This window comes from Trichechus manatus, unplaced genomic scaffold (assembly GCF_000243295.1).
Source record: "Trichechus manatus latirostris isolate Lorelei unplaced genomic scaffold, TriManLat1.0 scaffold00320, whole genome shotgun sequence".
Taxonomy (NCBI): domain Eukaryota; kingdom Metazoa; phylum Chordata; class Mammalia; order Sirenia; family Trichechidae; genus Trichechus; species Trichechus manatus.
The window spans coordinates 81,114-95,485 of record NW_004444256.1 but is presented as its reverse complement, the minus strand read 5'-3'; the positions used below and the strand labels follow the sequence as shown (position 1 = coordinate 95,485).

Genomic DNA, 14,372 nt, shown 5'->3' with positions numbered 1-14,372 from the left:
CAAATCTTCAGCAATTCTCTCTGTATTTTGTGTTATCTCCCCCTGTTCTGGTACTGCAATCACATGTAGGTTATTCCTCTTGATAGAGTCCCAGATAATTCTTAGGTTTCTTCATTTTTTAAAATTCTTTTGTCTGATTTTTCCTCATATAAGTTGGTATCAAATGCTTTATTTTCAATCTCACTAATTCTGACTTCCATTGCCTCCATTTTGCTCCTATGACTTTCTATTTAGTTGTCGAATTCTGAAATTTTATTGTTAATCTTCTGGATTTCTGATTGTTGTCTCTCTATGGGTCTTGCAGCCTGTTAAATTTGCCATTATGCTCTTCTCTAATCTTCTGAGTGCCTTTATTACTTTTTCTGTGTGTTCCTTGGATTTTTCTGCATTTTGAATGGTCTCCTTCCTGATCTCTTGAAGTGTTCTGTATATTTATTTTTTGTATTCTACCTCAGGTAATTCTAAGAAATTATTTCCCTCAGAAAATTTCTTGATTCTTTGTTTTGGGAGCTTGCTGAAACCATCGTGGTCTGCCTGTTTATATGATTTGATGTTGGCTGTTTTTTCTGAGCCATCGTAAGTTATTATATTTATTTATTTTATGTTTGCTTACTGTGTCCTGCCTTCTTGTTTTGTTTTGTTTTGATATGCCCTAATAGGCTGCTTGTGTGAGGTAATTTGATTATTGGTGCCTTTGAAACACTAATGTCCTGTCACCAGATGATCAGATCTGTTACTAGTTATGTGAGCCCAGACGTCTGTTTACTTTTCTTGTATCAATTAAGCTTAGGTGTCCAGGTAGTCTGTCACCAAGCGTGTGGTGCAGGCTCTCACCTACAGTCCTAGATCATCAGGGGTGATTGGTGTAGGCACAGGTGTCTGGCTGCAGTAGGGGGTCACGTGCTGAGCAAGGCTGGGGGCTGATGGCTGCCCCTGAGTGTCTGGGAGGAAAGCATGTCCCTGTTCCCTAGAGCATCTATGTGGGTGGGTTTTGCGTCCAGACTAGAGGCACCCAATGCTGTTGGCTTTAAGGACTGGGAGGAACCACGTATTCTTGGACCGCTGTCGAGGGTGGCTAGGTGGCGTGGGTGGAGCCACCAGTCCTCTGGCCCCAGATGTGGGTAGATGAGGATCCTGTTTAATGGGCTGAGCAGTGCCAAATGTCACGAATCTGCCACTTCACTATATAACTGATGCAATTGAAGTTAGGCTTCAGGTATATACCCTGTTGTACAGTGCTAATGAGGGCTTATGCTGTTGAAATGGGCCCACACAGGTCTATGCAGGGGTGAAAGGCATTCAAAGTCTGTGGACTCCTTATGCCTGTGCTTAGGCAAAGGAGCTATGCGTACACTGAGTTCCTGGCTTCGGGGAACTGGCGGATTATTTTTTCCCTGTTTGTTAATTTGTTCCCTCTCCAAGGCTGGGAGAATAGCTCAGGGCGTGTGACAGGTCCTACTTCTGGCCCATGGGACTCGGCAATCGCTGAAGCCAGCCCAGGACCTGATGTAGAGCAGGGAGGGGGCAGGTAAATGGGAAAGAGGTTTTTCCCAAAGAGGGTGTTTTTTGATCAGCACAGTAGGTCAGACATATGTAGTTATCTTTTGTTGATAGAACACCACCTTTCACTGGTTCCGGAAGCCTTAGTAGACTCTCTGCCACTCAGTCTCTCCCGATGTGGAAAACGCCTCCCAAGCACCACTGCTTGCCTCACTGAGAATGCCAGCTGATCTGACCTGAAGGGTGCCAGCTCCTGCCAGGTCAGGTCTGGCAACTGCTCGCTACTTCCTAACTGTCTCTCCCTCCCCCTGCCACTCAGTCCAATTCCTCAACTTTGCCTTTGATGTTCCGGGCTCCTAGATTGTCATATATAATCAATTCACTTGTTTTTTTGGGTCTTCATTGTAAGAGGGACCACAAGAAGCATCTGACTATTCCACCGTCTTGGCCCCTCTTTGTAGTTTTGATCTGCATTTCTCTAATGGCTAGTGATCACGGGCATTTCCTCATGTGTCTGTTGGCTGCTTGAATGTCTTCTTTGGTGAGGTATCTGTTCATTTCCTTTGCCTGTTTTTTAATTGGATTATTTGTCTTTTGGTAAATCATGTGATTCTTTTGTTTATGTGATGGATTATGTTGGTTGATTTTCTAATGTTGAACCATCCTTGCATACCTGATAAGAATCTCACTTGGTCGTGGTATTATTTTTTTGATATGATGCTGAATTCTATTGGGTAGAATTTTGTTGAGAATTTTTGCATCTATATTCATGAGAGATATTGGTCTGTAGTTTTCCTTTTTCGTGGTGTCTTTGCCTGGTTTTGGTATCAAGGTTATGCTCTCTTCATAGAATGAATTTGGAAGTATCCCTTTCTTTTCTACATTCTGAAATAGTTTAAGTAGTACTGGTGTAAGCTTTTCTCTGAATGTTTGGTAGAATTCTCCAGTGAAGTGATCTGGGCCAGGATTTTTTTTTGTTGGGGTTTTTTTTTATTACCTTTTCAATCTCTTCTCTTGTTATGGGTCTGTTCAGATTTTCAACATCATTTTGTATTAGTTTGGGTAGGTAGTGTATTTCTAGAAATGTGTCCATTTCCTCTAGGTTTTCAAATTTGGAGTATAGTTTTTCATAGTACTCTGTTATGATCCTTTTTATTTCAGTTGGATCTGTTATAATGTTCCCCAATTCATTTCTTATTTGGGTTATTTGCATCTTCTCCTGTTTTCCTTTTGTCAGTCTGGCCAGTGGTTTGTCGATTTTGTTGATCCTTTCAAAGAACCAGCTTTTGGTTTCCTACAAGATATTTCTGATTGGAACAGACTACTTAACAAAAGTCATTATTCACTACAACTTAAGAAAATGTGTAAGGATATGCAACAAAACTAGAATACCCAAAGAAGGAGAACAAAGTTAGAGAATATACATTTCCTGATATTAAGACTTAAGCTGAAGCAATCAAGAGTATTGCTGGCAAATAAATCAGGTGGAATAGAAAGCCTCGATTTAAACCCTTCCTTATAAGTCATTTGGTTTTCAACAAAGATGTCAAAGCAATCCAGTGGGGAAAAGGCTAGCCCTTTTGATAAATGATGTTAGAAAAAAAAGAAGAAGAACGTCACCCCCATCTCCTACTATATTGAGTACAGTAATCTCTGATTTCCGATGTATTCAAGTTACAACAAATGTGACCTATGACCGTTTTTCTTGGGGTGGTACACGTTATCGTTAGTAATATGTACTACGTACAGTGTTGCAGCATGTAATTTGTTGATATTATCATCCTCAGTTGTTCAATGTTATGATTTACTGTTCAAAACACTGCTATATAGTAGGTGCTAATGAAAACTAAAAAAAAAAAAAGTATTCGGCTTATGTCAGGACCGACTTCTGTTGTCAGAATGGAGCCCCATTGTAAATTGAGGACTACCTGTACTGAAAGGTACCCACCAGCTGCTCTGCAGGAGAAACATGTGGCAGTCTGCTTCCATAAAGATTACAGCCTTGGCAACCCTATGGGGCAGTTCTACTCTATCCTATAGGATCGCTGTGAGTCGGAATCGACTCAACGGCACTTAGGAATGGCAGCAGAGACCTAAATGTAAAAACTAAAATGATAAACCTTCTAGAAGAAAACACAGGAGAATATCTTTGTGACTTTGAGGAAGGCACAGATTTCTTAGACCGTAGAATGTAATAATGATAAAAAAAAAAAGACAAACATCAACAAGAACAAAAAGACTAGACGTTATCAAAAATAAAGAACATAAAAACTAGGATCAGACTTCCTGAGTTCAAATTCTGGCAGCAACATTTACAAGCTGTGTGACCTTGGACTATTTACTTATCTTTCCATGCCGCAGTTTCCTATCTGCAAAGTGAGGATAATAACAATTGAATAATACTTGCCTCATAGGATTGTTGAGGGAATTGAATGTGTTAATACAGATAAAGTGCTTTAAGTGGCACCTGGCATATAGCAAGCCCTCAATAAATTTCATTCAGGTACCTTATTCAACTACGAGAAGCTTCCTCAGGTCTTTGCTCCAGGAGCATGTTCTTCAAACGCTTGGTCCTTCAGGTAGTACAGTTTAGTGCTGACTGAAATGGAGACAGTGGCAGAGAACATAAAGGAAGGAAGATACAAACTCCAAGGGAACAAGATTGGATACACAAAATCTGTCCTAGTCTTAAGTACATGGAGCCCTGGTGGCAAAGTGGTTAAGAGCTCAGACTACTAGCCAAAAAGTTGGCAGTTTGAATCCACCAGCTTCTCCTTGGAGACCCTATGGGGCAGTTCTACCCTGTCCTATAGGGTTGCTATGAGTCAGAACCGACTATGAGTCAGAACCGACTCAATGGCACATAACAACAACAACTAAAGTACATGCTATCACTTGATGCTCAGCAGACCACTTAGTTCCTGGATATATTAACATAATTTTTCCCACCCCTATACTCATTCTAGAGTTAGTGTCTTAGTTACTCAGTGCTTTAGTATATTGGGGGAGGAATAAAGGGAAAGATATAGAAAACCACAGGATTTTTTAAAAATTTGAACTACTAATCTAAAAATTATTATTGAGGAATTATTGAATACTGAATAGATCACAGATCATAATTCCTATCTATTATATGGGTTCAAAAATGTGTGTTTTTTCCTACCCAATTATCCTATATTTTCGGTGTGTAAGCTTCTGAAAGCAATATTTTCCCAAACTGTACATTCACAATATGCATTTCAGGAAAACTTGCTTAAATGGAGTGCCTTTCCCCATGGCGGCTCTCATAATAAGTTGTTTTCTTCCAATTGCAGATGACACAGCCCAAGTTACCTCTGATTATGAAACCAATAACAACAGTGACAGCAGCGATATTGTACAGAATGAAGATGAGACTGAGTGCCCCAGAGAGCCGCTGAGGAAAGTGTCAGCTTGCAGCACCTACACCCCGGAGACCATGATATTTCTGGTAGCCCCATATCACTTAACTCACTCATTTGCTTGTGAAATTGGCTTCTACCATGGAGCTACGCTCAGCTATAGATCCCCGAATCATTAGACTTGCAGATCTCATTTGAACCACACGTGTATTATAGCCCTACCCATATTTAACAATATGATTTTTATCCTTCCAAGCCTTATTGATCTCTTAATGGGTCTATTATTTGGTGATTAAAAACATAAATATTCATCTCTGGAAATGACTGCAGATATTTCTTAACACAATCAAAAAGTGTGAGCACTCATAGGGAGAATGAATTATTTTATTCTGTACAACAGTATTTTAAATGGTACGTTATTTATAAAGATAAGCAAGAGAAATGTAGGTATTAGTTGTCTTAGGATTTTTTTCTGCTGTTTTTTTCTCTAGCATCTTATTTATTTATAAAGTAATCTAATATTTATTTTCTTATTATATTAAGCTAGGTTTATACTGACATTTGCTACCTATTAAAATAGTCTTTAGTGATGATTTATTTTGCGCATAATGGACCCATTTAAAGAGGATGAAAGTATGCATTTGAGTTAATTCTTTTACCTAATTTGCCATTTTTAAATCAATAAATTGCCCGACAAAATGATTTAAATCATCATTTTGTTTATTTTCTCTCTCTTTTTTGAAAATGTGCTCTTAAGAACGTCCTCATTTGGAACCAGTTATAAAATATCTTTACATTTACACGGTGCATGTTTCTCAAGAAGTGATAGAACACATGGATTATTTTGAAATCCTTGAAAAATGTGGCAATTGTCATTCCACAGAATTAATGCTAATTCTGAAGCATTAATATAAATGTGACTAATTAGCGTAGGGGTGATTGACCTCCCCCTCCCTACTCCTAGATTTCTTTTGAGAATCCAATATAGCCAAGAACTCTTAGTCCAGACAAATTTATGTAAATATAAATTTACATATAATTTCAGAGTTCTCTGAAGTCCTTACATGAATCTTCATTTAAGAACCCTGTGCTAAACAACACCAACCAAAAAAAAATGTGATCACGTATGTATGTGTATTTGCCTGTATGTGTATACCCGTTGGCATCAAGTCAATTATAGGAACCCTATAGGACAAAGTAGAACTGTCCCATAGAGTTTCCAAGGATGTAATCTTTAAGGAAGCAGACAGCCACATCCTTTTCCCATGGAGCAGCTGATAAGTTTAAACTGCTAACCTTTTGGTTAGCTGCTAAGCGCTTAACCACTGCACTACCAGGGCTCCATGTTTATGTATATGGGCATATATACATATTATATATACGTGCGTGTGTGTACATATGTACACATGGATAGATGTATCTATATGTATATGCAGGTCTGTGTGTGCATGCATATATATTCATATATATAATAAAACACATAAGGGGCACAGTTACGAATACTTCTTAGACATAACCAAACACCTTGCAAATATGGCTGTCTACGTTTGAAGGCTTAGGACCGTAGTTTCATGGGACAACTCAGTCAATTGGCATAATATACTTCAAAAAGATCATGTTCTACATCTTAGTTTGGTGAGTAGTGTCTGGGGTCTTGAAAGCTGCCGAATAGCCGTCTAAGATACAACTATTGGTCACTACTCATCCGGAGCAAAAGAGAAAGAAGGAAACCAAGGACTCAGAAGAAACTAGTCTACAGGACCAATAGTCTACATGAATCATGGCCTTATCTACCCTAGACCAGAAGAACTAGATGGTGCCTGGCTACTGCTACTGACCGTTCTGATAAGGGCCACAGGAGATGGATCCTGATAGACTGGGAGAAAAAATGTGGAACAGATCTGAAATTCTTACAAAGTCTAGACTATCACCCTGAGATACCCCTTAAACCTTGGACAGAAACTATCCCCTAGGGTTACCTTTTAGCTAAATAACAGAGTGGTTCGTTAAATAAAGAAAATCCATGAGGAAAAAAAAAAAAAGAACCCTGTACTAGACCAAAACACAGTTGTTTTAACTTTTGGAATAAACACCCACTGTTGCTGTAGTTTGTATGAACCAGAGATAGGTGAGCACCAAATAATGCAAAGTTCATGGTCTGAAACAGCACTGGGCCTTTTTCTCCTTACTCTGGCGTCAATGTCTTATTCATCTTGATTTTTTTTTTTTTTAAGATTCACTCATTCATGTGACGTTTTAAGTCACTCATTTCAGGTAACCTCAGTTGTTAAGTTGAACTTACCAAAGGTTAAATTACTTTGTAGAAAAACTGCATGCAGTTAAAACATTTCTCCCTTAATCTTCATTACAGGACAAACCAATTCTTGCTCCTGAACCTCTTGTCATGGATAACCTGGACTCAATTATGGAGCAGCTAAATACTTGGAATTTTCCAGTTTTTGATTTGATGGAAAAGATAGGAAGAAAATGTGGCTGTATTCTTAGTCAGGTATGAAATGCATTCATACGTATAACTGAGGAAAAAACAATGCCTCGGTTGCATACAGCTATGTAGATTCATGACACCTGTGAATGGGTCGTGTTTGGAGAAAGTAAATCTTCTCACACAGCACTCTGTACATTCCTTGGTGGTGGGGTTAACAAAAGAAATTATAACCCTCAAGTGAGTAGAATACCATATATGTTCTGCAATTAAAATATTACGTACATTTTAAGGGACGGTGGGTGGATGCATGAACATGATTGCCCAACAATCTAAAATTGGGAAAATTCAGCAAAAGAAAAGCTAGCACAAGCCCCAAAATCTATTAGTATAAACACTAACTTATTGTCTATTATTTTTCCAGTGACTTTTTAAAAATATTTGAATATTACAATCTTAGGCCTTATCAAAAATAATACATTGTGTAGAAATAAGATTCCCCAAAGGCCTGAGAGAAAAAACATCAAATAGATTTTTCTATATTTTAATATGGAAAATACCTTTATTTATCGCAAGAAATATAGATGAGCGCTATTGCTGTATTACAAGCCGTTTAGTGTGTGTGTGTTTTTAAGCTAAATTGCTTTCAAGGTGTCCCAAATAAAGACATGTTTGTTTCCTTTAAGGAGAAAGAAAACTTGTACAGAAATTAAAAATTTGAACATGTTTATGCTAAGAAAACAAAACAAAAGGATGGATTTACTATGTTATTAAACACCTACCCACATAATCTCCATCAATTAAAGGAAATTATTCGATAATATTTATCAGCCTGTTTAGAAATGTTTTAGGTGTGTTCTTGAAGCTTTAAATAAATATTACTGCAGAGATAATAAAGCCTATTAAATTTGTTAATATACTACTTAGGTGACAATTCAGGACCCAAGTCACATTTACTGGGGACACTAACACTTCCTGCAAAACACTGAGAGGAATCTGTGTGATACAGATTTCTAGTGTGTGCGTGCGAGACAGGCTTTTTTCAGACCCCTCAATGGCGTTGGAGTGTGCAGTCTTCAGAGTGATGATTCCTGATTTGTGAAGGTTTGAAGGGAGTAGATAGAATGCCTTTTTCTCTAGTGTTCAGTTCTACAAGCAAAGAGAACTAGTCTAGCCTTCAAGAAGAGAAATATGTCCCCACCCTGAAGGAACTGCTGGTCTATTAGGGAAATAGATACGTGACAAAATGGTGGCCGTTAAGCTTGATACACACAAAAGAAGCTTGTTAAAATCTTGATGGAATATGAAGCTCAGAAGAATTACAAATCCTTATAATAAGCAATTAATTGTTGCCTCTGCTAAACTCATTCTAATCATGAATATGTTCTGAAATATAATGGCAGTCCTTGTACTAGGAGTTAATTATCCCCTTCCTCTTCGTTTCTCCTCAGTGCTAAGCAATCTCTTTCATGTAAACTGATTTTGAGGATAGGTTTAAGGGTAGCTGTTTAATCTACCTTAGCCTCACTCCTGAGGATTCGTCCTGGGAGCTTTTGTATCCCACTTTCTGAAATCCATTTCAGACTACAACTTGGAGGGAGTGACTCTTTCCCAGAAATGTACCTGGAATGGCGCCACAGAATATGTGCAGTGGGCCAGGAACTCTTCTTTCTCTTCTTTCATGGTAGAATGTGTTTGCTGGTATGGAGAGAAAAAACTCTCACATTGTTTTGTCGTTGACCTAGATGGCACAGACTCCCCCAAGCCCTTCAGTTTAATCTTCACAGGGACTTGGGTGCAGGTTTGTTTGTCTGTTGTGTTTTGTTTTAAATCTTTACAGAAGAAATTGGGGCTTAAAGAAGATATCCTATTCTTCAAAAGTCGTAAGTAAATGTAAATATTGGACCCAGGATCCTAGTGCAGACCTATCCATATTAAAAGCCCAGGTTTTTGTTTTTTTTTTTCTTTTTGTGTTCATTTGAACTGCTTCTCAATTTCCTGTAAAATATATTAACTGATTAAGTGTCTTCGAGCTCTCCAAATGGGGAGCCTGAAAAAGTAGGGTGGTTGTTAGTACAGCAATCAGTTTTACAGCCAAATATCCTGGCGGGTACTCAGCTCTCCCTGAAGTTCTATAAGCTGTGGGGTAGAAGGGTGGATCTTGATCAGCATTGCCACATTGTCAGAGTCTTGTGATACTAATAATTCTTAGGAAGAATATAGACAATTAACAATTAGACTTCAGCTAAATTCTTCAATGTGTCTTTTTTCCAGTCTTCATTTAAAAATAAAATATTGCATTTTTACGTGATTCTAATTATGTCACTGCATACTTTCCCTAATTGCAAAATATTGAATTTTGAGAAAATGTAACTCCATTTGCCTTGCTAAGTATAAGTTAGCAAGTTCTAAAATCTGAAGTCAAAATGCTTTAACAAGTTCTAAAATCTGAAGCCAAAATGCTTGGCTTGAATCCTGACTCTGTTGTGTATCAGCTGTGTGATCTTAGACAAGTCACTTATAACATCCCAGTGCCTCAATTTCTTCCACTTTCAAATGTTAGTAATTAACGGTGCATATAAGTTGTTGTGAGGATTAACTATATGTAAAGTATTAATGTATGTAAAGGACTTAAAGGAAGCCCCTCACTTATTAAATGTCACATATATGTGTGATGCTGCTGCTGTTATTATTATTATTATTGAAGTAATATGAATAGTTAAATCCCTTAGGGGCTTATAAACAAGAACTCAAATATAGTCTAAAGTAATTATGGTAGAGAAGAGACAACTAAAAGAAGATACAGCTTGAAACATAATATGACAGAAATGACAAACTTCACTGCAATTTTAAAGAGAATAGGTAGGAATGTTAGTTACACAGGAAAAAGAAGAAATACATTTGCCATTCTTCATTATGTGAAGAAAAGCATATAGAAATTGAGACGAATAATTATACAATCTATTTTCAACCAGCAGCTAGAGTGCTCCTTTCAAAACCTAAGTCACTATCCTGTTCCAGTCTCCCTGCCTCACTCAGAGTAAAAGCCCTTATAATGGTCCATCTAGCTTCCAGCACTCTAGTCCACACCACATTCCAACCCCACCCCCCAGTTACTCCTCTGACTTAAATTCCTATTGCTATCCGCATGCTGGCCTTCTTCCTCTTTCTTGAATACACTGAGCATACCTCAGGACCTTTGAACTGGCTATGTGGAAAAATTTTCCTTAGATATCCATGGAGCTCATGTGATACTTCCTTCAATTCTCTCCTCAAATGTCTCCTTCTGAATATGCCTACTCTCAACATCTTATATCAAATGGCAACTTCCATGCCCTCCCTGCACTCTTAACCCTCTATCCTTGCTCCACTTTTTCTTTAACCATTTGACTTATCGCCTTCTGCCATAGTATATAATCTGTTTATTTATTATGGCTGTCATTTACTGTCCTCCCTTGCTAGACTGTAAGCTCCATGAAGGAACAGATCTTTGTTATGTTCACCCATATATGCCACATGCATAGAAAATTGTCTGACAAATAGTAGGTACTCAATCAATATATGCTAAAAGAATTAAATCCTTTTTTGGTAATGTATGTATGTATGTGTGTATGTATAATACATATGACTCATAAACGGTGAATATATATTGAAAGAATATTAGTTAATTTGAATAGATTAAAATTCAATAACAAATGAGAAAAATTTAGCTATGAAGCAATATATAGAAGATTTAGAAGAAGTATCTCAAGAGAATTTTAAGAAAAGATGTGAATAATTAAAAAGATGAATAATTCTTTTTAAAAATATTCTGAACTGTAACCAACACAGTGCTTCGTGACATGAAATAAGGCTATTTGAAATGGTGCTGTGCTCCATTCTGCCGGATAAATAACCATGTATTTCCCCATTGCCTTCTTCTATTCTTCCATTATTTCTTTTTCTCCATCTTTTGCATGTCAAATGTACCCATTACATCCAAAGATATTCACCAGGGTAGTCAGAGTAATTGGAAAGAGAATAAATATTTGAAAGAGGAAGAGAGAAAACAAGTGAGAGAAACTAGATCAAATACTGTTACTTATATTGGTTTAGAATAAATATTTTCTCTCTATATATTTTAGTTAAGCCAAACCTTTTCCTCTCTCCTTATCCATTCCTGAAGGTGCACTTCTGTGTCCATTATCATCTGAAAAGCTTTTTGGACAAAATTAGTCCAAATTAAAGCTTTCTTTCTCTCATTCTTTAGTATTATGCTGTATACCATACAATTAGGACTTTAGTATGTGTTATTCTCTAATTGTCCATATGGCACACAATTTAGTGCTCTTTTATGCACTGGTATATTGCCATGGTATATATTGTTCTATTGGTTTCTTGGCTATATGTCTAGACTCGACCCTTAAAAATAGATTATAAACCCTTGAGGACTACAAGGGCTAAGCACATAGAGGTCCTCAATGCGTACTTGATTTGTTATTCCCAGTTAAGTGTGCTCTGCTGGCAGGAAATTAATATGGTTGATGGAATGCACACTTTTATCTTTCATTTTTCTCTTCATGTCTTACACACACTGTGGGATATTTGATAAGGCTTTGTCTTTCTCTTTTACAGGTATCATATAGACTTTTTGAAGACATGGGTCTGTTTGAAGCTTTTAAAATTCCAATTAGGGAATTTATGAATTACTTTCATGCTTTGGAGATTGGGTACAGGGATATTCCTTGTAAGTATAAGTTGCTTGTGGAATAATATTTTAAAAATCTGTTTAATTTGCCAGGAGTAGTGAGATTCTACATTGTCAGCAGGTAGCACAGACTGATACACTGTAGCCACTCAATACGCTCACAGGGTATAGTGGTGAGGAGATATGCCCTGTGTTAGAATCCTGGCCTCTTCACTTACCAGCTGTGTGACCCTGGGTCTTACTTAAGCTCTACACGCCTCTTTTTTTTTACTCATAAAATGTGATCATATCTACTTCCTAATAGTGTTATGAGGATCAAATGAAGTAATACTTTTAAACGGGTTATAACAGTGCCCTTCACATAGTAAGTACAACTTAAAAGTGTTTGATAAATAAATAATCAGATGTTAAATTTATTGCTTATTTTATAATCTGTCTCTTTCATTGGATGAATGGCTTTTGTTCTGGCATCTGAAAAGGTATCCAGCTCATTCACTAAATATTGAAGATAAATTCAGCTGTGGGTAGTGGAATAGGAAGATGATGGTCTACTTTATAAACTGATAAAGCAGAGCTATCTGTAAGTGGTTATGGCAAAATAATTAGAAAGATTTAAAAATAGAGAAGTGTGAAGAGCCAAGGAGAGGACACAGTCAAAGGTCCAACCTTTAGAGTACTGTGATCATAAGTTTGCCATTTTTAATAATGAGAGATTGGAACACAGAGATGTTAAATTAGATTTTCAATATGTAGCATTTTGGGTATTATCAGAACCCATAAGTAGAATTGTCCTACAGGTTACAAAGTATATAGAACTGGAGAAAACACTCAGGTCAAACGAGGGAAGTTGTAGAAATATATAGAAATCATGGGAGTACTTCAAGAGAATAAATGTCAAGCATGAAAAAGAGTCAAACGTAATACATTGTATGCACCATGTCACTTAGGAGTACAAGGAAAAAGAAGGCACAAAAAGGAGAATTAAATGGTTAAAATTTTTTATATAATTTTAAATATATGCTGAATGAACAAATACTTCTCTTACGTATGTTTTGTTTAAATCTTGACCTTTTTTCTATCATAAGATTTCAGTATTAAGACCTTAAAATTTTTTCATTTAACAAAAGAAAAAGATTTTCCTTAATTTAAAAATGTTCTAAGTCAACTATAGCAAAGTATTTTTAGTCTCATTTCAAAGTGAACATATTTTAAATTTGAAGTTTTAATTTGCTTTTATGTATGTTGGACTTTATAAACCCACATCTTTTTGTAGTCACAGGAGCTGAAGTTAGATAAAAATTATATAAAGCAAAGGTATTTCCAGAAAGGGGGAACACATTAACCTAGTGATCCATTATTACCATGTGAGTTTTCAAAATGCAGACCACATGCTACAATGGAACGAAAATGCACTGTGGATGATGTGTGATAAGAAAGGAAAATGACAAACTGAATCTATTAATAAGATTTGTTGAAGAATTTGGGACCAAAATACAGCTGGAATTGGGGAAAGAGGTGCTTAAGAGCACAAAAGCCCCTGGGAAAGTCAGACTGAGGAGGCCAGGGAAGTTGGAAGATATGGCAAAGGGGTAGTTTGAAAGGACCTCAAGATAAGCCTTGCTTTTTTAATACCATTTTCCCAGGGCCCACCCTGGTTGAATGCCAGTGATTGACATAAGTGTTAGTGATGTCTAAGAGGTGAAGGAGTTACATAAATAAACTTTTATAGAAAGGAAGCCGCGGAAAACACCCAAGAACAGCTAGTCACCAGACTAAATTTCCGAGTTAATGTTATACTTCCAAATATATTTTAATGATATATTTGGCCATGGCCAAATTCCACTTGGTTCAAATTGGTACTAGATGCCATAAATATAGTATCTACTAACTTTTCTGCCAGTAATATATCAGTAAATCATAGGAAAATGTGGCCAATATTTAAGTGTAAAAAGAAGTTTTCTGATTCTAAATTTTATTGTTTAGATTTACATTTTCTTATTACATTTATATATAAGTGAATATATGTTTTTCCTGAAACATTCACATTCCATGTGAAAAGAATTGATATAATAAAACTACTTGTTATATAAGCTACCCCAGAAACTTTCCATAAGGGAGTTTATTTACATCGTTTGCACAGGAAAGCTTCAGTTTGATTGACGATCATTTAAAATATCTCATCTGTGCTGAGGTTCTAAATTTAGACTAATATACATATTTATTAAAAACTTTGCATACCATTAATTATAATTAACAACACAAAAATTTGTTGTATATTTAGCTACTTTAATATTGACTCATAGAGAATTATATTTCTAATGATTCCATCTAAAAAATTCCATAATTAATTGAAAAAAAAAAA

At 36.5% G+C, this 14,372-nt stretch overlaps 1 protein-coding gene across 1 annotated transcript in view; it reads left to right on the top strand.

Moving 5' to 3' along the window:
- PDE3A (phosphodiesterase 3A) overlaps positions 1-14,372 on the top strand; it is a 369,019-nt gene that overhangs the window by 329,942 nt on the left and 24,705 nt on the right. The window contains exons 8-10 of the mRNA XM_023725502.1: positions 4,815-4,969; positions 7,252-7,389; positions 11,938-12,049. Coding sequence (XP_023581270.1) covers positions 4,815-4,969; positions 7,252-7,389; positions 11,938-12,049 — 405 coding nt within the window. The remainder of the gene's footprint in view (positions 1-4,814; positions 4,970-7,251; positions 7,390-11,937; positions 12,050-14,372) is intronic.